Source organism: Pteropus medius, unplaced genomic scaffold (assembly GCF_902729225.1).
Source record: "Pteropus medius unplaced genomic scaffold, Ma_sr-lr_union100, whole genome shotgun sequence".
NCBI classification, from domain to species: Eukaryota; Metazoa; Chordata; class Mammalia; order Chiroptera; family Pteropodidae; genus Pteropus; species Pteropus medius.
The window spans coordinates 7,060,237-7,081,315 of record NW_024344437.1 but is presented as its reverse complement, the minus strand read 5'-3'; the positions used below and the strand labels follow the sequence as shown (position 1 = coordinate 7,081,315).

The 21,079-nt window shown below is 33.1% G+C and overlaps 1 protein-coding gene across 4 annotated transcripts in view; it reads right to left on the bottom strand.

Moving 5' to 3' along the window:
- The window catches only part of NUP58 (nucleoporin 58), a 46,110-nt gene that overhangs the window by 13,819 nt on the left and 11,212 nt on the right, over positions 1 to 21,079 (bottom strand). For all 4 annotated transcript variants that reach the window (XM_039873052.1, XM_039873054.1, XM_039873055.1 and 1 more), the window contains 9 exons: positions 20,656 to 20,766; positions 17,059 to 17,083; positions 15,794 to 15,859; positions 15,303 to 15,477; positions 12,185 to 12,264; positions 10,024 to 10,142; positions 9,593 to 9,675; positions 6,623 to 6,824; positions 1,142 to 1,240 (listed from right to left, as the gene is read on the bottom strand). In XM_039873052.1, coding sequence (XP_039728986.1) covers positions 1,142 to 1,240; positions 6,623 to 6,824; positions 9,593 to 9,675; positions 10,024 to 10,142; positions 12,185 to 12,264; positions 15,303 to 15,477; positions 15,794 to 15,859; positions 17,059 to 17,083; positions 20,656 to 20,766 — 960 coding nt within the window. The remainder of the gene's footprint in view (positions 1 to 1,141; positions 1,241 to 6,622; positions 6,825 to 9,592; positions 9,676 to 10,023; positions 10,143 to 12,184; positions 12,265 to 15,302; positions 15,478 to 15,793; positions 15,860 to 17,058; positions 17,084 to 20,655; positions 20,767 to 21,079) is intronic.

Here is a 21,079-nt window from a genome sequence, read left to right as displayed (position 1 = left end):
GTGATTTTACTAAGCTTTTTTTACCGAAAAATTTTCACTTAAAAACCTCTACCATTGAAAAACTGCATAACTAGTCAATCACTTTAAAGCTCTTCAGTTAGCAGAAGGCTCCGGCCATAGGACCCACCAAAGCAACGAGAAATCATGAGTGCAGCATCATGGTTTTCTCTTAATGATACGATCATCACAATTTAAATAAACATTTTTCATCATACAAAATTCAAGAGGAGATTCTGCTAAGCACCTGAAGACTTGTTTCCACTCTCCTAAAAGCCAAGTGCTCTAAAAATGAAATTCAAATTCTTCTTAGGCTACTTTACAACAGCTTATCTATAATATTGAGTTTGACAGTATTATTGCTTCTAAGAAATATGATGGTAAATTGGATTAGAGATAATAGGAATTCTGTTGTCATAATTCTAATAATTCCTAATAGTCTACTATATTAAGTAATCGTAACAGCTTACAGGCTTCTTCTTATATTTTAGTGGAAATAAGGGAACCTTATTCATTATGACGATGTACTTGTAAAAATACAAGCAACTTTTAATTATCCATACCAGTCATGAACGCATTTGTATTTAGAATGTTTTTGCTGACTTACCTTACTAGAGTTAACTTATGAAATTATCAAACTTAATTGCTTAAGTATGCAAGTATGTATATAGGCAAATATGCCCAAAGTGCTTAAGAATGAATGGACAGAGTCAAGCTGTTCAACTTATAATAATAGTTATTTCCCCATTTAAAGTGTTCATTTTCAGAAAAAGATGATTAGAAGAACATAAATCCAGAAGTAGTCTGGACTCCAAACTGATGTTAAGACTACTAATTTTTTTAAAGTTTGTTAAATTTATTAAAACTAAGTTATTTTTAAGTTCACATTTTAGCATATTGCTTTGAAAATATTACTACCCCTATCACTTAATTTTAATGGTTTTTAATATCTACTATCCACAGATGGAATGACTTTTTAGGTTCTAAATCTAATACTAGAAAGCACTGATTATGTTTGGAGAATCATTTCTGCCAGATGGAACCTTAACTTCCAAAATAGTAGATCCCCTTAAAATTTTTTTACAGGCTAATATCAACTCAAATGTATATAGTCCAATGCAATATTAGAAAAGTTAAAGTGTACCTCCAAGGTTTGAAGAACCTAAGCCACTTGATTGCAAGCCAGTGCCAATACCTGAGCCGAATGGCGTTCCAAAACTAACTCCCAGAGATGGCTGTGGCCCTGGTATAAAAAAAAAAAAAAAAATGGGAGGGGGGAAAAAACAAATTTGCCTTACTCTTTCAAGATTAAAGTTTATGAAGTTATTTTTTAAATGAACAGTGATTACTTTTAACAAATTCTATTTGCTAGAACTTAGTTTTCAGGATGTCTCCCCAGCCTAATGTATCTGTCCCAAGTGATTTACCTATTCCAAAAGAATTTTTAATTAACTTATTCAAACTAGACAATTAAAAGAGGCTTACTTCATTGAAAGATGAATGTTAGTTTAATCTGTTAAATAATTTGAAATCTTTAATGTATTGTAAATTATAGTTCTTTTAGTTTTAGTTCTAGAATGATTTTAGATCTCCCCACTTGTTTTCTGATAAAATTAGTGTAATCAGTAAAGGTTTTTACTTTTTTTTCTTTTTAAAACAAACTCCTTACCGTTAGCGTCAAGTCTCAATTGGTCAAAAGAGACTGACGTTAACATGGCAAACTATCATGTTACTTCATAAGAGTAGTACCCAAAAACTAGGCATGATTTCTTATATGAAATATAAATGATATATATACAATAAATAGATAAAAAACAAGACAATGTTTTATTTTATTAAATTTATTGTTCATTTTAAAGCAAATCAATTACACAGTAACATGACAATTCCAACTTGTTCACAAAAAGTGATAATTGAGTTCTATTGTTAAGCTCTGCTACATTCCACCACTTATCACCTGATTAAATAAGATAGATACCGAACATTTTACAAAGGCACCGCTGTGTACCTTGACAGATTCAATACATTCAAGATTTCAATTCAGAAGTTTCTTTCCAACATTTTGGAAAATGTACTCAGATGCAAAACCATTAGTCGTCCTTTTCCCATTTGTTACTTTAAAGATTTTGGCTGAGTTTGTTTGGCAATAGCATCAAACTTACTAGCCTCTCTTTTTTTAACTACATTTTTTTTTTTAACTAAGCAGACTACAAAAATCTAAAAATCTCTCATTTGATAAATAATTTATGAAAACTATTCAATAAATTTCATAGTACAATCTTCAGTCTTGTCTTTTTCAAGCACAGTGATCAGTGCATCTCAAAGTTGAGGGAACTGCCAAAGTAGTATACAGATTGAAATTTTTAAATTTTCAAAGAAATCAAAGCCTTCAAGTTGTTCGATGAAGAATGAGGTTTGTATATTCAAAAGGTAGTGTAAAATTATAAAGCATTAAAACAAAGAAAAGAAGACTGAAGAACTACATTTTCTACACTGGAACAAAAACTGGACTTTCCAAATAGCTTCCACCCAGAAAATAAAGAATAAGAACTAATAGCAGCCAGAGTTCTTATACTATTATTAAAAAATAAGTTAAAAAAGGATTTAAATTTTCACATCCAGTTCGAGATCAATTTGAGAATAAAATACCTGCCTAGCAGCTCTTTTATAAAATGTTACTACAGGAAAAAGAGACCAAGCATACTACTTTCTTATTCCTAACAAAAAGAATATGTAGAAAACACATGTCCAGTTTCTTTAACGTTGAGAGACTTAACTGTCACATGTTGATAGGAGGCACTGCTGGTGGAAGACCCGAAAGAACAATGCACACCACAGCCCTCAGCCCTACAAGTCATATGAGTTACTCAAATAACATGCATTTTGTTGTGTGTGGGTCTGTTTCTAAGAGCAACTCTAATCATTGATACTTAGGATACAGGTCATCAAGAACTCTAACAATGACAAGACTTTCCACTGCAAGACAGGTACATGATATTTTGAGTTTTGTACCTTCGCACAAATTCTGAAGGCAACGTCATTTATAAAACTAGTAGGCAAATGTATAACATTTTTTAATAGTAAAAACTCATGATAAATAACTCCCATGCCAAAGTACTAGCATATATTACACTCTGGCCACCATATAAATTAGTTTCACTATTAGAAAGCACAGAATCTAAATCCTTCAAGCAAAAGTTACGTAAACAATTCAAGAAGTCTGTTTTGAAATCTGAATAGTCATTCAATGAGAGGCTCTTAGTTCCATAAATAAAACCAAGTTAGTAGTAATAGATCCCAACGACTGCCCAAAGTGAAATCTTCATGTAGAGTAACATTTTACAAAAGTTACTGTATGATACAGTCACACACAACAAAATCAAGTTTAATACTGTAATTCATATTTTCCAGAATAAATTCTACTTTTTTTAAAGTAAAACTGCATTCACAGGAAAAGGACTAAAGTGCTAAAATTTTTAATAATTTTCAATGATCACTCAAAATACCTAATGTAATTAGTCTGGTTATCCTTAGTCATATTTTAAAATGACATTTCTTAAAAAACAAAAAAATGCCTTTTCCCCAATTTAAAAAATTCTACTCTACTCACTTAATGGGGAATGTTCCTTTGGTTATTAAATACAACAAAATCACAAAACCACAAGAAACTAAAATAAAATACTTAAAAGTTTCCTATTTAACATTATACCTTAAAATTCCAAACCTACACTAAAAGCTACAAAGTAGGAATTCCTAACAAAACGTCTCAGCTTTCCTTAAAAACAGCAGCTAAGTCATACGAGAAAAGTCTTATCATGTAAACATCAAAAACTTTTAAAAATGTCAAAACACAACAGCAACTTAATCGCAGTACATTAGCTTAAAACAATCTATCCTAAGTTAAATTATACTGAAAAGTCTAATGTAAATCTAAAGCTTTTTAAGAGGCTTCAGAAGCACTGGCGAGTGGACAAGTGTGCTCAAGCTCTACCGACATGTAATTTATCCATGTACCGACACTTATTTCATACCTAAAGAGCCTGCTGGTTTTTCATCAATTCTCTTCAGCCTTCAGAAGCAATAACCAGAAATCGCACAGGCCTACGCTCTATTATACATTTTCATTAAAAATCACAGATGGTCAAGAAGTCACTTAACTGCATACCTCTACCTCCAAGAAAGACCACACAGAAACCACCTTCGGAAGTTAATAGTCGCCTAAGAAGCCACCTGCATTTTTTACAATAATGAAGTCAAAATCCACATGTAAATAAAAAGCAAAACCCTTTTGACAACTGAAATCCCACACAAATCAACAGCGATATAGAAAAACTGCATACGAGCTTTACCTAGCTTCTTCTAGATGGTCTTTAGAATCTGTTACTGGTAGTTAAAAAAAGATTCCATCAAAGTCACAGGAGATGAAAAATAAGTCACTGCACGATGGAACTGATAGAAACATTTCTAAATGGGCTGTAACTCAAAGAATGAGTACATATCTAACTGACCTCATCAATCTTGCTATAGTGGTGACAGGACTAAAATAACTAACAATCTAACAGGCAGAGGTATAAAAGAATGGACTACGGGGATCGGGAGACCTTCAGAGAATCAAAAGGAAAAAGAAAACAATGCAAAACTGTGATTATGACTGTTATGCTTCTCATTTCTAAAAATTCACACAACTCAAAATGAAAACAATGTAAGACTGTTTAGGTTGATAAATTACAATTCCTGCCACCAGATAAGAAAACCTTTACGTGGGTTTCAAAACTGCAGCGAACACAGAAAGCAGTTTCCCCTAAGCATGGCAAACGTCATAGTCAGAATTAAAGTATATGAGCAAAAGGCTCCTCAACATGATTACTATAAAGCAAGCTATATTCTCCACCGCCACAGAGAGCAAAGACCATATCTGTATTGTTTGCATCTATATTCCCAGAACCAAGCACATGGCAAGCACTCCAAGTCATAGGATGAACATGTATCTTCGTAAGTCCGTAAGCCCAAAATAAGCAAAAACCTACACATTAGACTGTTAAAAAAAAAAAAAAAGACAGGTAATTTTGCTTCGATTTTAGTTGCATAACACATAATACAATTCACTTACAGCATAATATTTTAGAGAATCAATTTCTCTCTGGTTTTATTAAAATGAAAAGTCCTATGTGCAAAAAAAAAAAAACACTTAACAAACCCATGCTTATCTCGTCTATTTTAGGAGAGATACTGGCCCTAAAAAGTAAATTGGTACTATGGTTGGTTTGACTTATTGGTTAAGTAATCATGAGAACTGAGGCTCATAATTATGGGATCGATAGGAATCAAAAATCCCATAATGACTTGGAATCAACCCCATGACTTTTTCCCTCCGTTACTTGGGAACAAAATCGCACACCCCAGCCAGCTGGAGAACTGTTGCACAGCACTTACACGAGTCGCTGCGTGTATCACAGGGGTCCAGCCACGGAATGTGGAGGATTTGGCAAAAACTCATCACCAGCTGTTTACTGATGGAAACTCAATTCTGTCATCTTCAAATGTGAAGAACAATTTTTTAAACTTCCAATAGTGAGAACCAGAGACTGCTTTCCTGTGTAGGCAGCCTGAATACAATCTAGATGTCTTTTTTTTTTTTTACTATAACTTACTACTAGACTATATGAAACTCTCAGAAAGACACATGCTGTAGAATAATAAGCATTACTTGAAAATTTATCAATGAGTAAAAAGAAAAAAAAAATCAATATCCATTAAGACTATTATTTTTCTACGTCAAACTTCAAGCCTGAACAAAAAAAGGAACTGCAGGAGTAAAAAGACAGGTAGTAATCTCTGGAAGACACAAGACCAAACTAAACACTGCGGAACTGACCACAAAAATGTTTCTCTCAATATAACTGGAATTAAACCAAAGACTAAAACTATCTGCTTTCCAATATCTCATCAATTATTTTCATCTGCTCAACTTTTCACTTCAGATTTCTTAATGTTCAATCTAGAGCATCTCAAAACATCTTTTCCTGCTCTTGCTGTTCTGTTTGCATTGAAAAGGTACGAATAATTCTAGCATGTACCTTCTTCCAAGCCTGGCTGAGAGGCCCTGTACTCTTACTAGTCATTATACATACAAACAAAACTGATCTTCAACACACCTTGAGTCAATAAAAATGTACTTATTCCTGAATGTGGCTATTGTAATCACTATGTATGAGGAAACAAGAATGCACCATCTATCAGTACCATGTATTAAAAATGCAACGTATGGCTGGATTATCTCTGACTTTAAAATAAATGATACAATCACGATTTTAGAATCTGTTATTCTTAAATGGAACTCAGTAGTGAAACATCATGTTCTAAAGGGTATTGATAGCAATACAGCAAATAACATTAAGTAAATTCACAATATTCAATCTCATGGATGTATAATTATTGCTAAGACTACCCTGCGTTTTTTATCAGGTATATGTTTATAATTGTGTCCATCACAATTTTTAGATTGTATTGGAACAGCTATTCATAGAAATTTCTTCAGTGCTAACATAAAAGGAAGACTTATAAAAATGCACATAAATGTTCTGCATTTTAACAGTAAGAAGCTATAACTTGAATGCATTCAGACCTGTAGCAGGCTGTTGCTGCTGTGTAAGTGTTGCAGCCATGGCAACGGCTGCTGCGTTTGGCATGTTGCTGAAAGGGGTGGGTCCAGTAGTAACTCTGGGTGCATTCTGCCACTTCTTGGCTTCTGCTCGCCTGGCTTCAAACACATCAACAGCATCTCCCAAGAACATTTTCCTGTAGCCAAGGTACTGTTCTTTGAGCACCTAAAAGAATTAAAAAAAAAAAAAAGTAAATCACATTCTATATTGACTTTGGTAACAAGTGAATGAATATAACTATGAAATAAGTTAGCAAAGACAGATCAAAGGCACTGCCAATATGATGATGCATTCCGCCTAAATTGCAAATTAGACTGCTAGTAATGCATGGTGTGGGAAGGGATGAGTTCAAGAGTTTTATCACTCCTTTTAATATTTTAATATTTTCTTCCTTATTTTTGTCATTTGTCCTTACAATAAACTGCTTAAAATATTCGGGCTTCATGAGACCCTCTTTAAAATGAGTTAGCTAAGCTTTAAGACAAGCAGAGTAATATCTATAATTTCATTTTAAATATTCGTTTTTCATGGACTTTTCCCCTACCATGACCAACCTCTTGATAAATTTTAGATAAAAAAGGTTGAAAAATAAAAAGTATTAAAAATATATATATGTATATATATATATATTTTTTAAATACCTTTTCTTAAAGGACTGGGTGACATACGTTAAAACAAGATGTTAACCTCAGTAGAGAGAGCGTGGATGATACAAAGAGGGCCTTTAATTTATCAATATTGTTTTTGACTATTTTACAATAAGAATGACTCCTGTTGAGCTTGTTTAAGCAAATACAAAGAAAAAAGGTGAGTTTACATTTTAAGGGTAAGAAAGAAAAATTACTAAGTTTATAAAATGGGCCAGTTTACCCAATGCAAAATCTGCCCTGACTAAAGACCATTAATAGGAATTCTTCTCATAGCAGAATTATTAAATACTTCCATTGAAGGTTTAACCTAAATTAGATCAGTTTTATACTACTTTTTGAAGAGACATAGAATTTTCATTATTTCCTACTTGTTCTTAGCAGAAATTAATAAATTTTAGGCTTTGTGATTATAACAGAGCACTTACAAATCTTACTGTTATTTATAGTATTTAAACATCTCTTTTTGTGTGGATGTCAGTATTCGATGTTCCAGTTCCAAACTTTCCTACCTCTATAAGGTACTAAAGTGGGCCTGCCAAAAACTGAAACTTAGGGGAAAATGCAGTCAGAATTATGGTTGTGATACAGAAAATACAAATCTCATTAGAAGCGATCTCCTCCAAGCCCATCATTCCTTTTTCTATGTAATTATGTACACATATCCACAATGTCTGGCATCAGTAGCCCTTAATTTAAGTTTTACTTCAAATACTGAGAAATAATAACCTGCCTTAGAGACTTGAGAAAGCCAATTAGTTTAAAAAACAAAGACCTGAAATCAGCCATGATTCATAAAATTCATAATTAATGTCCAATTTTGTTAATGTCACAGAGCCTGGCTGGAGCAGGTAGTTTAAGGCTATTTCAAGAGATTAACTGATGAAAAACAATATAAAAGGAAGAAAAATACACTTCTGAGATTTCTATAAGTGAACAAGTCTAGAAATTATAGTTTGCTCATTAAATACAGCTGAAAATAAATGACAACATAGCAAAGCTGATCATAGCAAATCTGATCTGATCCTTTGGTTTTTGGGAATGTATATTAAACAAAAAAAGAGTAGGTCAAAATTTTATGTCAAGTTTATCTAACATGATCTGGGGCTGCTTTGTGCAAATTTCTCTCTCATTGTTTTATAATCATAAAAGGATAGTTTTCAAACCAGAAAAAAGAACCTGCCATTGAAAAAAAACATATATTTACAAATGACAAATCTGGGGTTTGCTTTAAAATACTCCAGGGGAAAAAAGCATCCCTGTGTAGAGAACTAATAAAGCAAGATCAGCAGGATCTTGATAATAGCTGAAGTTGAGTAGTCATTACCTGGGAATTCAATATAATAGTGCTCTACTTCTGTGTATATTTGAAAACTTTTATAATAAAAGTTAAGGGAAAAAACCACCTGAACAACATAGCCTTCAAAGTGCTAACAGAGAATCATCTTTAGCACTTAAAAAAGTAATATTATAGACACAAAATTTTGTTTTAATTTGATAAAAATTCCTCCTTTAAAATTAAATTATTTTAAAAATATGGTTTAGAATTTTAAATGTATTAAAGCAAAAGGTCTAAAGTTTGCTATCGTTTCAAAAATGGTATAATTTAAATGGTTAACTTTTTAAAAAATTGTTACCATGCATAGGATTAAAATAAAAATGAAAATATCTGGTTATCTCGATTAAACTCTATACAGTAAATATAGTTTATTTAGACTCAGATTTGAATGCTTTAAATTTTAAAGATTTTTTTTGATCATATGTAACTCCAAAAAATCAATTTAATTTGCTTGATTCATTAGAAAAAGTGCACTTGTATTTCATATTTCACTTAAATTTTAAAAAGATTATTATACAAGGTTCAAAATATTCAGTGACAAATTATTTTATTTATATATCATAAACACAAACAGTTCCCTGCATTTAGAAGGAACAAATGTAAGCAAGTTTTTTAATGCAGTGCAAAATAATTTTGCTACTAAGAATGTTTATATTATTATGCTCTTTATAGTGATAAAAAGATGGAAAAATACTAAACGTCTGACAAGAGAATGGGTTAAACAAATTATGCACATATACAATGACATCCTATGTAACTACTAAAAATGACACTGAAAAAACATGCGTATGAACACAAAAAGTTGTTCACAGCATGATCATGGCTTATTTTAGTTTTAAGTCGTTTTCACTTATATGTAATTTCAGCTATTTCTATAATAGGCATAAATACTTTTATCCCACTTGGACCTGTATATCCAGATAGATGAACTGGTATTAAGAACTTACCTTTACATTTTCATGAATAGACTGAAGTTGTGCCGCTAAAGCTACAAATGTTTGATAAATTTTCTGCATAGCCATTGACAAATCTATAAAAGAAAATAACATATTATCGCATAAATATATATATTAACACAATCAATATTATTTTTCTATTACTTGAGTTCTATTTTTGGTGCAGTTAATGTGTAGGGGGAAAACTCCATCAGCACCTCCATGCACGAGAGAAGACTGAAAGATGTCCACGTCAGGAGGCGGGCAGGCGGGGGAGGCGCAGACTTCTGCCATTGACAATGTAGTAACGATTCATAATAAAGCATGTTATATTCACAGGAAATAAAGATCTAATCAAAGACTTTTAAGGAAATTTTCTTATGGCAGCTTAAGATAATTACTAGTGGTTATCTACTACACAAAAATAGCAGAAAGCATGTTACCTTGAGGAGTTATATGTGAATTATTTGCTTGAGTGGCAAGATGGTTTTCTAGTTCTTCAATCTGCTGTCTGTACTGCTGAAGTTGTACCTCAAACTGCTGAACCAAGATTCTGAAGTAGCTATATCAAAACAAATTCAGATCAAAGTTTGAAAAACGTTTTCTTTGTATTCAAAATACCAAATAAATAAACATTTGCCCCCATTTAAGTAGAGACTTTGAATTAGTCTGATGGCATAATTTAAGTGGCACAGATATTATCAAAATAAAAACTCAAACTCATCAGTTACCAAGGTATCAAAAATAGATGCATATCCTTACTCTGATCAAGAAAAATCCCAATTAAGAGATAATCTACAAAGTAACAATACTCTTCAAAAGTATCGAGGTCATCAAAGACAAGGAAAGACTGAATAACTGTTACAGACTGGAAGAGATTAAGTAGAAATAACAAATAAATGCAATGTGAATAGGATCCTGGAGTAGAAAAAGTACATTAGTAGATAACATGTTCCCAGAACAGAAAAAGCACATTAGCAAGAAAGTCAACAAAATTCAAGTAAGTTCTGTAGTTGGGTTAATTATCTGTGCCAATGTTAATTTCCTGTTCTTGATAATTAAACTATGATTAGGCAATACATTAACAGGGAAGCAGGGTAAAAGATATGAGAATATTCTTTGTACCGCCATTTTGGCAAGTATTCTGTAAGTCTAAAATAAGTTTAAAATAAAAAAGTTTTTAAAAAGTGAAATTGTTAACCAGATTTTACAACCAAGTACTTACAGTTCTTATACTTATAACCTGAAATGCCACTGATAAACTGAAAACACTGCAGTGTATTACAGAAAGAGCATGTAATCACTGCTACGATTCTGATCAATTTTACCAGAGAATGCTAGGAAGATAAAAGGGGACTTAAGTAGCATGCAAAGCAGTCTGAATGTTATTCTATATGAAATGGGGACCTGTGAAAGCTTTTTGCAGTGGAAAATGATATGAGTCAACCTATTTCAAGACTAGCTCTGACGGCAGCACGAAGAACAAAACACAGGGATGAAATACTACAGGAAGTCCACTGAGGAAGCACATCCCATGCTAATCTGAATAACGGGAGTATCACTGTCGTCATTAATTTCCTGGTTTTGCTCACTGTGCTGTAGTTATGAAAGAGAACAGCCTTATGTTTACGAAATACACACTGAAGTACTTAAGCGTAAAAGGAATCATGTCTGCAAATAACTCAAGTTGTTCAGGGAAAAAATATGTATGTGCATATGGAGAACAAGGAACAAAAACAGTAAAAATGCTAACATGCAGGGCACCTGGATTACTAATCCATGAGAATTGTTTTATTCTTGAAACTTTTCTGTAAGTCTGAAATTATAACAAACTTAAAAGACAAAGAAAAGTGAGGGACTAGGAGTCAAACAGACCTCTCCCTAGCACTCACAAGCACAGGCCTCACTGCCTCATGTCTCAGGCTCCTCATCTCTAAGACAGGAACCGGAACAGCTATAGAGGTCTTGTGGAAAATGAGATAAAGCATGTAAAGTGCTAAACACATTGCTTGGCATACAGTAAGCATTTGATAACTATTAGCTATTACTGTCTCTAGCGATACAAAAGGATATAAAAAGAGACAGGATATATCACATGTATAACTAGATGGATGTATGAAGCTGGTTGATGAAATCACAGGTGGAGTTTTTATTTTTACTTATGTACATTTTCTTCCTATGATTTATTTCCTGTGTAAATAAAAGCTATGCAAATAAGAGAGTTAAACTATATTTAGTATGCACTGTTTAAGGAGTAACTAGCACAAAAATATTTTTAAACAAAGTACTACTGGGTAAAAATATAAATTTCTACTGAAAAAAAAAAAAATGGAATAGACCCCATAGGTAGCATGTAAATGAAGTGTAATGGCATAACAGTGGTTAAAAGCTCAGATCTTAGCCTTTACTTACCCTTCAATAAAATGGGGAAAATAAACTACCCTCTTAGGGTTTTCATGAGGATTAAATTTAAAAATTCATGTAAAGTGCTTACTAACTCAGGCTTGCTTTTTAGTAAACTAAAAATCCCTAGCCTGTAAACTGTTTTTACTGTTCTGTTTTTTAGAGTGAAAAATGTCTGTTTTAAAAATTCCAGTAACTTACTCAGCTGGAGCTGTATTCTCATGTTGGAGTCCAGGTGGTGTTTTCTGGGTTCTTAGAGCTATTTCGGCATTCTTCAACTCCTAATACATCGGAGGTTTAAAAAAAAGGGCCAATTAAAAGCTAGGCTAAAATTACCAACTACCTCTGGTTTGAAACTTCAAGCAATGCCATTCTTGGAGGTTTGTACTATGAAGACATAGTAAGGATGAAGCCGCTAAAACCTCTTTCCAGAGAAGACAAACTATACTTTCAGAAGCAAGGTAGCAGTAATAATAATGCTGAGGCTGATGATGGCAGCAGTTAACATTCCAGGTACTCACTGTGTTCCAAGCACCATGCTAAAGGCTTTACTTACATCGTCATGGTTAATCCCCAGTAAAAACCCTATAACATAGGTCATGTTTCCCTTTTTACAGATGAAGAAATGGGAGTTAAAGGTATTGAGTCATTTGCCCAAAGCCATGTAGCTTGAAGGCCTGAGAAATGAACCTAAACAGTCCAGTTTTTGTCAAGGCTTACACACTCAACCATTCTTAAATCGCCTTCAACTCTTCCTCAATGCCATTCCTATTTTCTAGTCAGGGGTTTTTAAGACTGATATTCTGTTTTAACTCTTTATATTTCACATTCCTATCATTTGACCACTTGTCTTAGGTTTTCCTTCTTGAAAAAAAAAAAAGTATCTTATCTTTATATTTTCTATAGCAACCTCTTGCCCTCATTTTACTCCCAAGCTCTTAAGTCTCGAAGTCTGTTACTTTCATCTCTTTCCACTCTTCCTATCTGACCCCAGGACACACACCCGGGAGAGGTCTGTGCTATGCGAACTCTGCTCCCTCCCTGCCCACTTTTCTGAGCACTGACTCTTGCCAGGCCCAGACTCATACTCAGCGCTCCTCTGACAGTAAACTGCTTGAAGATCCTCAAACACGCCTCTTTAATGCCTTCATGCCTTTGTTATCCTCTTTCCTCCCAGCCTGGGGACACTTAAGTATGTTTCAAGACCCAACGCAAAGGTTCCTACTTTGGACAAATGATAAAACTGTCCACTTGAGCCCTTTGTGTCTCTATCATACCTTGTACTGAACATATTGATCTGACTCACTCTCTCTAGAATATTGTTAAGTGTTTGATTCCAAATGCCTGTTGAAATGCTGTCCATAACAGATCCTTAAAAATGTTCACTGAATGCAAAGACTCAGCAACAGCTTCAACAAATCGTTTGGCATCCGCCCTACCCAAAAAGAACTTTAACCACCCTACTTATTTAAACGCTTGAGTTATGTACCGAAAAATGATGTTTATAAAAGATTTTGCTTCCATAAGGTCTACACAATCACGACACCGCTCTTCACCTCAGAATTGCTTATATTTCCAAGAAATGCTTTCTTTGAAGAAATGGTTTGAGTTGAAATAAGATTATTACTTCACTAGTAGAGTCAGAATATTTTTTTTTCGGTTCATAATTCACTAGACTGTGGGTACTAATTACTGTATATTTGAAATAAGAATAATCTTAGATCAAATTTCTTAGATATCTCCTATAAAATTTTCTAGCCTCAACTCAGATTCTTTCCTTAAGGAAACTTGCTCTGACTCATCTTCTTCTTCATCTGCTACCTTTATATTCTACCTAACCTTTTATTATTTCATTTCCCCAACTAGACTTTTTAGCACCTTGGGAGTTGTCTTTTTATCTCTAAAAGACTACTGAGAAGTCTGATATGGTGCAGGTCCTCCGCAGACAACTGCGAATGGGATCGCCCGGTGCTGGCGTTACAATGGACACCTTGTCAGCACTCGTTTCTCTTTTGCTTGAGTCTGACTCCTCTACTACTTTGCTAAGAACTTTTTCCTTATAATTTCCTATTTCACATAGGAAATTTATACTTTCATGTAATGTTTAATCAAAGTCTAAACATTCTCCACAGCCTAAAAGCATAATTAACATTTTCTTCCCCCTAGAAAACATAAAGGAAGAATAAGTAGGAAAGAAACATGAGGGAATACTTTATTCATATTTAACCAAAGGATTTATGAGTGACTAGGACATCTAAAAGCAGAAAACAAAGCCCTTGAATTCCCTTTAAACATCATAGTTCAGAATAGCTAGTTTAGCAACACATTTTTATTAAAAAAACATCATGAAGTATTATGCAATAGTTGACTTAAAAACACCGATGCAGATATAAACTTATAGTTATAAAATAAATAAGTCCTGGGGATGTAACATATAGCATGACGAATACAGTTAACAATACTATGTTGTGTATTTGAAAGTTGCTAAGAGAGTAGATCTTAAAAGTTCTTATCTCAGGGGGAAAACTTTTGTAACTCTCTGTGGTGATCAATTTGCAGCATATATAAATATTGAACACTATGCTGCATACCTGAAACTAATGTTATATGTCAATTATATTTCAATTAAAAAAGACACACTTAAAACTTTTACTTAAACTTTTACTTAAAATATTATCACTTCACTTATGAAAAGCATAGCCCTCTGATAAGCCAATGTTAAGAAGAAAGAATTACATATTATATGTTGTATATATACTGTATATTATACCATAGGGTCAAAAAACAAGTAGACATGAGTGACAGAAGATACGAGCCTCAATACCATTTTTATTACCTAAGACTAGCAAGTCATCAGTAGAATTTAATATCTATAAAGCATGATATAATTTTTATTTAACAACAGATTAAAAAGACATTTTTTTCTGTCTAGCTGTTTTCCTCTTGTAACCAATCAAGCCAGCAGGCACCCTAATGAAATAAAGCAGTTACCATCATAAGCTCGAGTCAGATTACCAGGGTCTGAATCCGAGCTCTCCCACTTATGCACAAAGCTCTCTGCCTGTTTTCATATTTACATAATGAAGATAACAGTACCTACCTCACTGGGCTGTCATGAAAACCCCAGTTTAAGGTTAATATACAAAAATTGCTTAGAATACTGCTTCATCTATAGTAAACACTCAATAAAAACTACTGTTATAATTATAGCAATTTAAGAGTATATGAGCTATATGGTTTTAAACTTTATTTTCAAAACACCTATTTCCATGTGAAACAGACAAAAAAAAACCCTACGACAAAATGACATCAAGTTTACCTGAGCGGTTTCTATTTTCAGTTTGTCAATATTGAGCGTGTTCCTCTGTAACCCGCTGGCAGCCAGCGACAGAAGCTGCTTCAGAGCTTTAATATCTTCTTGTACTTTAAGCATTGCTTTTGAAGACATTCTACTAATTTCTTCTTGGACCTGTTTCTGTTCCTTCACAAATTTCCTTAAAACCAAAACAAAATGGGGTTTAAAAAAAAATACCTTTTGTTTCCCACAGGAAAAAAGGAGCATTTTTTAATAGGTTGGTCAGAGTCCAAGTGTTTTAAGCAAAAACTTAAAATTCCCCTATAGTTCACCTGCTGTTTCACAAAATGGCAGTTACAGAAATTTAATTCCTGTTGTGCTGCATTCACTCTAATTTCTAAAAGCATGAGAATGTAAACCCAAGGTAAAATGTTTAGGAAGAAGAGATGTTCCCCCTAAAATCCACTCTAGCATTCTGCATGTATGATTTATCTAATTATATTTGACACACTTACTGGAGATTTTCAACATCTTGGCAGATGACAAGAGGTAGATTTTCATCCTTCAGTGCTTTACTATCCCTAAGAAAAATGCCATAAATGTATTAAAATCAGTGAGATTTTAAAAAGCTGAGATCTGAGTTTTACTAGAGTATGTGTTAAGATGCAAGAAAATAAAGCAAATATTTCCCATTTACAGCTTGGATGATTTCTATTCTTTGTAAAGAACAATAAATTTCCTGACCTATACAATAACTTTAACAATTCACCAGATATGAAGATTTCTAAGAAGATTGGCATCTATGTAAATAAATTTGACTAAATGTTTAAGAAAAAAAATCAGAAAATACTACGGATTGCATGAGATAGTCAACTAAGGTCCTCCTAGTTCAAAAATGCTATGATTGACATTTTATTCTGTTCAAAAACATTAAAGCATTCATTAAAGAAAGACTATAAAACTTTGCATAACGAGATGCACAGAATATTTTACTTTATTATTTTATAACTTCAATTTGTTCTTCAACAAAATAAGACCTAGGAATACTTTAAAGGAATCAAAATATTTAATAAAGACAGGAATAAGTGAAATTTGACATACTGTAGTGGAATCCTGAGTTAGATTTCAGTCATAGATCTGCTACTACTTCCTGGATATAACCCTAGGAAAACATGTCCCTCAGCTTCCTCATTTACGCAATAGGACTAAAATAATTATAAGATGTTTGGGAGGAGTGAAATTGATCACTTATTTACAAGGTTTTCTTTAAGATGATAGAAATTAGGTGAGAAAATACATAAATAATGATTTTCAAACATATGTGTGATGTATATGGAAGCTATTTCTCCTCTTAATCAGGAAATGAACAGTACTGGCATAGTAATTTGTGTAAAAGGTATATACACACACATACATATGCTCACACATATATATTGTCATTTATATACATAAAAAGTGTTCCAAGAGTAAAGTTCCATGAGTTGTTCAGTATTTAATAAGTTAAACACATACATATATTTGTATTTATTTGTATTATCTCAGGGGAGAGCCAACCACTTCCCAGAAAAAATTGGTTATAAATTTTCTTAATTAAAAATTAAAGATTTGACTTTCCAATAATCTTTCTAGAGAGTATGTTTATTAATTTTTGACTGAAACCGGTTAAAAGTTTTTTCTTCTAAATATCTATGTGATTCCATTTACTTTCAACCATACCACCTGCCTACGATATAATAAATTAAACTCTTTAAAATAGTTTCAAGTTAAATTGTAAACTTACTCCGGTCTTGTTCCTGTTTTATCACCTAGAAAATTCAAGAAGCTTTGTGTAAAAATAGGTAATTTAACAATATATTGCAAACACAAGTTTTAAGTTAACTCAAACTGAGGTACAAATAGAAACTGTTGAGCATTTCTTAGACTGCCCCTTAAACATCATGCAATGTCGTTATGTCACAAACTCCAAACACAATATGTTATGGAGACATGTTTATATACCCATGAACATGGTAATGTAGCTGATTTGCATCTATTTCTTTCAAGGGCAAGAATCTTCCTTTTTTAACTATCTTCCATGAAAAATATTCCTGCCTAGCAGAGTTTAACTCCTAAGAGCTTTCCTTGATACTTTCTTAAGGCCTGATCACTATGGAATACTAAAACGTCAGATTATCTGAACTTGATTTTACAAAAGCAGTAAATTTTTTAAGTTTTTAACGTGTGCAGATATACAGCTCAGTCAGTAATAACACCTATTAGACATCAATAGTATATATCTAAAAGCAGAAAAGTAAAAATGCTCCTTCAGCAAAATGATGCAGTGACTTACTTTCTCCTTTCCCAAAATGTATTTCTGGCTATAAAAATAAGACCTGATTATTTAAGAAAGCATAGAAAATACAAAAACGCACAAAACCTCACCCCATCAGAGAACCTCAATGGTTCCTTCCAGCCTTCCTCTGTATGCACACGTACATTTTTTTTAAAACAATCAGGATTACCATATTATATTTTAACATATTGTGAATGCTTTCCCTATCAATTAAAATGACTTTAAGTGACCCTAGAGTAGAGATGATGTGGTTGTAGCATGGCTCTGTGCCCGACCCTTTTCTTAGCATATCAGCATTTATTATAGAAATAATGATGCTGCCACGAACGTCTTTACCTACAAATATCTGCATGCTGCTTTACTCATATTCCAGGAAGGACCTGAGGGGTCAAAGAGTATGGCAGGGAAGGCCTCTGACACATCCCCACACTGTCTCAATCTACCTTTCCCTCTACTAGGAATAGGAGGACCTTTTCCATTACACCCTCAACAATAAACACATTAAAAAAAAATAAATCATGGTCAGTATGTAGGTGAAAAATGCCACTTCGTTATAATCTTAATTTATATTCCTGACAGTACTAAGTGAAATAAAACATTTTTCAAATGTTAATTATCCAAGTGTATTTTTCCTTTTATGAACTCCCTAATTCATGCTATTAGTACATTTTTGAGATATTTTTCTTATTGACTTCTAAGAGCTATTTCAACATTAAGTGTATTAACACTTTGTCTCATATATATATTTCATAAGTCTACTTCGCAAGTTAGATCCTTGTAATTCTAAGATACGTTTCGATTTCAGAGACGTTAAAATGCGAAAAAATAATCTGGAAATCAAGTATTTTACTTTCGATTTGTCATTTACCTTTTACCTTTGTACATGGGTTTTCTTTTCGTTTATCTCTTAAATATTTTTCCATATTTTGTATTTCATTGATTCTAAGATTTTTCTTTCAAGTTTAACATTTCTGAAATTGGCACCCATGTTCTATAGACAGTGTGATATAGTAATATAAAATATAGTGTGAACAGTAATATAAACTAAGAATTTAATTTTTTTCTAAATAGTTCAACGTTTTTATTGACTAATGTATTATTTTGTTATTTCTTTAATATTCCATTTTTATTATACTTTATAAAAACTGACAGACACGAACATGTGTAATAAAACTTGGGCCTGTTTCTGGACTACTGTGGACTCTGATTAGTCTACCCCGCTGTGCCTCGGCAACACCTGTGGACACTAGACACGCTTCCTATCAGTTCTTTAACATCTGCTCTTGCCTCCCTGCGTGTTATTCACCACGTGGTTGTCAGAACGCTCTTCTGAAAACACAAATCTCATTATGTCACATTAACCATATCAAAACCCTTTACTAGACCCCAACTGTCCTCAGTACAATTACAACACTACTTAATGTGGCAGAAAAAGCCCTTCATGACCTCTGGAATCTGATCCTTCTGTTCTGTAGCTGCACTGGCCTTCCGGCAGTTCTTCAGAGGGCCAAGATCATTGTCATCTCTAGGTCTCAATCCATGCTGCCCCCTCTTCATGAAATGTTGTTTTCTACCACTGATACTATAGGTCCATACTAAGTGATATAGCTACTAGAGAAAAAAGATAAATCTTTTAGATTAAAAAAAGAATCCTTTGACATATACGACAGACGTGAACCAAGACGTGGTACACGTAGTCACTTGCATTTATTCTGTGCTCCTCTTGCTCAAGCCTAGCTAAGGCACAAGATGAGAGGAAGGCTTGTGAGAGGGGCTAGTAGGGATTAACTCCTTACATTTCTCTTACCCCTTCACCCTGATCTGCTCTTTCACATGGAGCCTAAAAGCAATTACGATGAAGAGAGAAGTAGTCTTGGGCTCAAAAGAAAAGTAGTTGGAGGGTACCAGCCTGCTGCAACTGAATAAAAAAAATAAGCTGCTAAGACATCTAAGGCTATTTTTCTAATTAAGGAGTTGCTACAATGAAAACTACATAAAAACAAGAGATAAGACCCTATGTTCCGAAATTGGTAAATTTTCATTCAAAGAGAAAGAAACTCAAATTGTTTAAGTTTAAAAAGCCTTTACCAACTTTTAGGAGAGTAATGCACTCTAGAATAGTTGTCTCCTTATGCTAAAACCCCAATTTATAAAACTCTTCTTATACAGATATATGGACATTGACTATTTTACACCTGCATCCATTACCTCATTCTAAGTTCTTCAAGGTTCAATGCGACATGTATGTATAAAATCTAGTGAACCACGTCTTCATAAAAAGCAGAAGAGATGTTTCAAAACAAAAACAATAAAAAACTTTACAAAATGATGTGGGTTGGCGAATTTTTAAAAAGAATATTCTGCATGGCAAGGGCACAGCAAGGACATTTTCATATTTGGTGGGCAAATAAATCGGTGAAATCTTTCCGTACAGCAATTTCACAATATGCACCAAGAGTCTCCTCAAGGTCCTTCTCTTAAAGTCAATGATTCAATTTCTAGGTATTTACCCTAAAGAAATAACCAAAAATATGAACAAAAATTTATAATGAAACTATTAATGTGACGTTGACTGTCCCTATGAAGATGCCCAGTACGGTGCTACATTCCAGAACCAGACTAAAAGAACTGGAAACAAACACAACAGGATGATGGCTGACTAAATGATGACACAGCCATTCATAACACTGATATTAAGCAGCATTAAAATATTTTTAAAGAATTACTGACATTGACAAATACTTGTGATATATTACATGAGAAAGAACAGGTTTCAAAACAATATATCATGATCCCAAATAAAACATATATATATTAATACGCACATCAAGATAGCTACTATGTAAGACATAGGCACATAAAAATCTGTTTCTACAAAAATGAAATCTTAAATGCACAACACACAAAATTTATAGAGTATAATGCAAATAAACTTAACAGTAAAAACTTTACTATTTAATATATAACTATCAATCTCCCAGACACAGGAATTTAAGTCCCCTCAACAGGACTGTTAGAATATAAAATAGCAATAACATTACTTACTCTTTTTATCTGACGAGCTACTAAAATCTATACCACCGAGGCCTTCGTTGCCTGCAGTTGAAGTAGCTGCTGGGGTTCCCAAAGTCAAGCCTAAAGCACTCTGTCCAAGTCCTACAAATAAGCCAGAGTCATTTATGAAGTTCAGTGGTAGTCTTAATAACCATTTCTCCTTCTGATCAAAGCACTCAAATACTTTTAAGTCAGATTCCAGATTTCCTTCATACTTGTTTTAGGCAAATAACAAGAAACAAGTCTCAACCATGCTCTGGACAAAGACGGATAGTCTTACCAGGATTCAATGATATATGTAGTTTAGATGATGTGATTTTTTTTTTTTTTAAATAAAAGGAGTCAGAATGTATCTGTTAATTCAATATATGTGGATACTCAATTTTATTACTTGTTTTTAAATCTCTACAAAAGC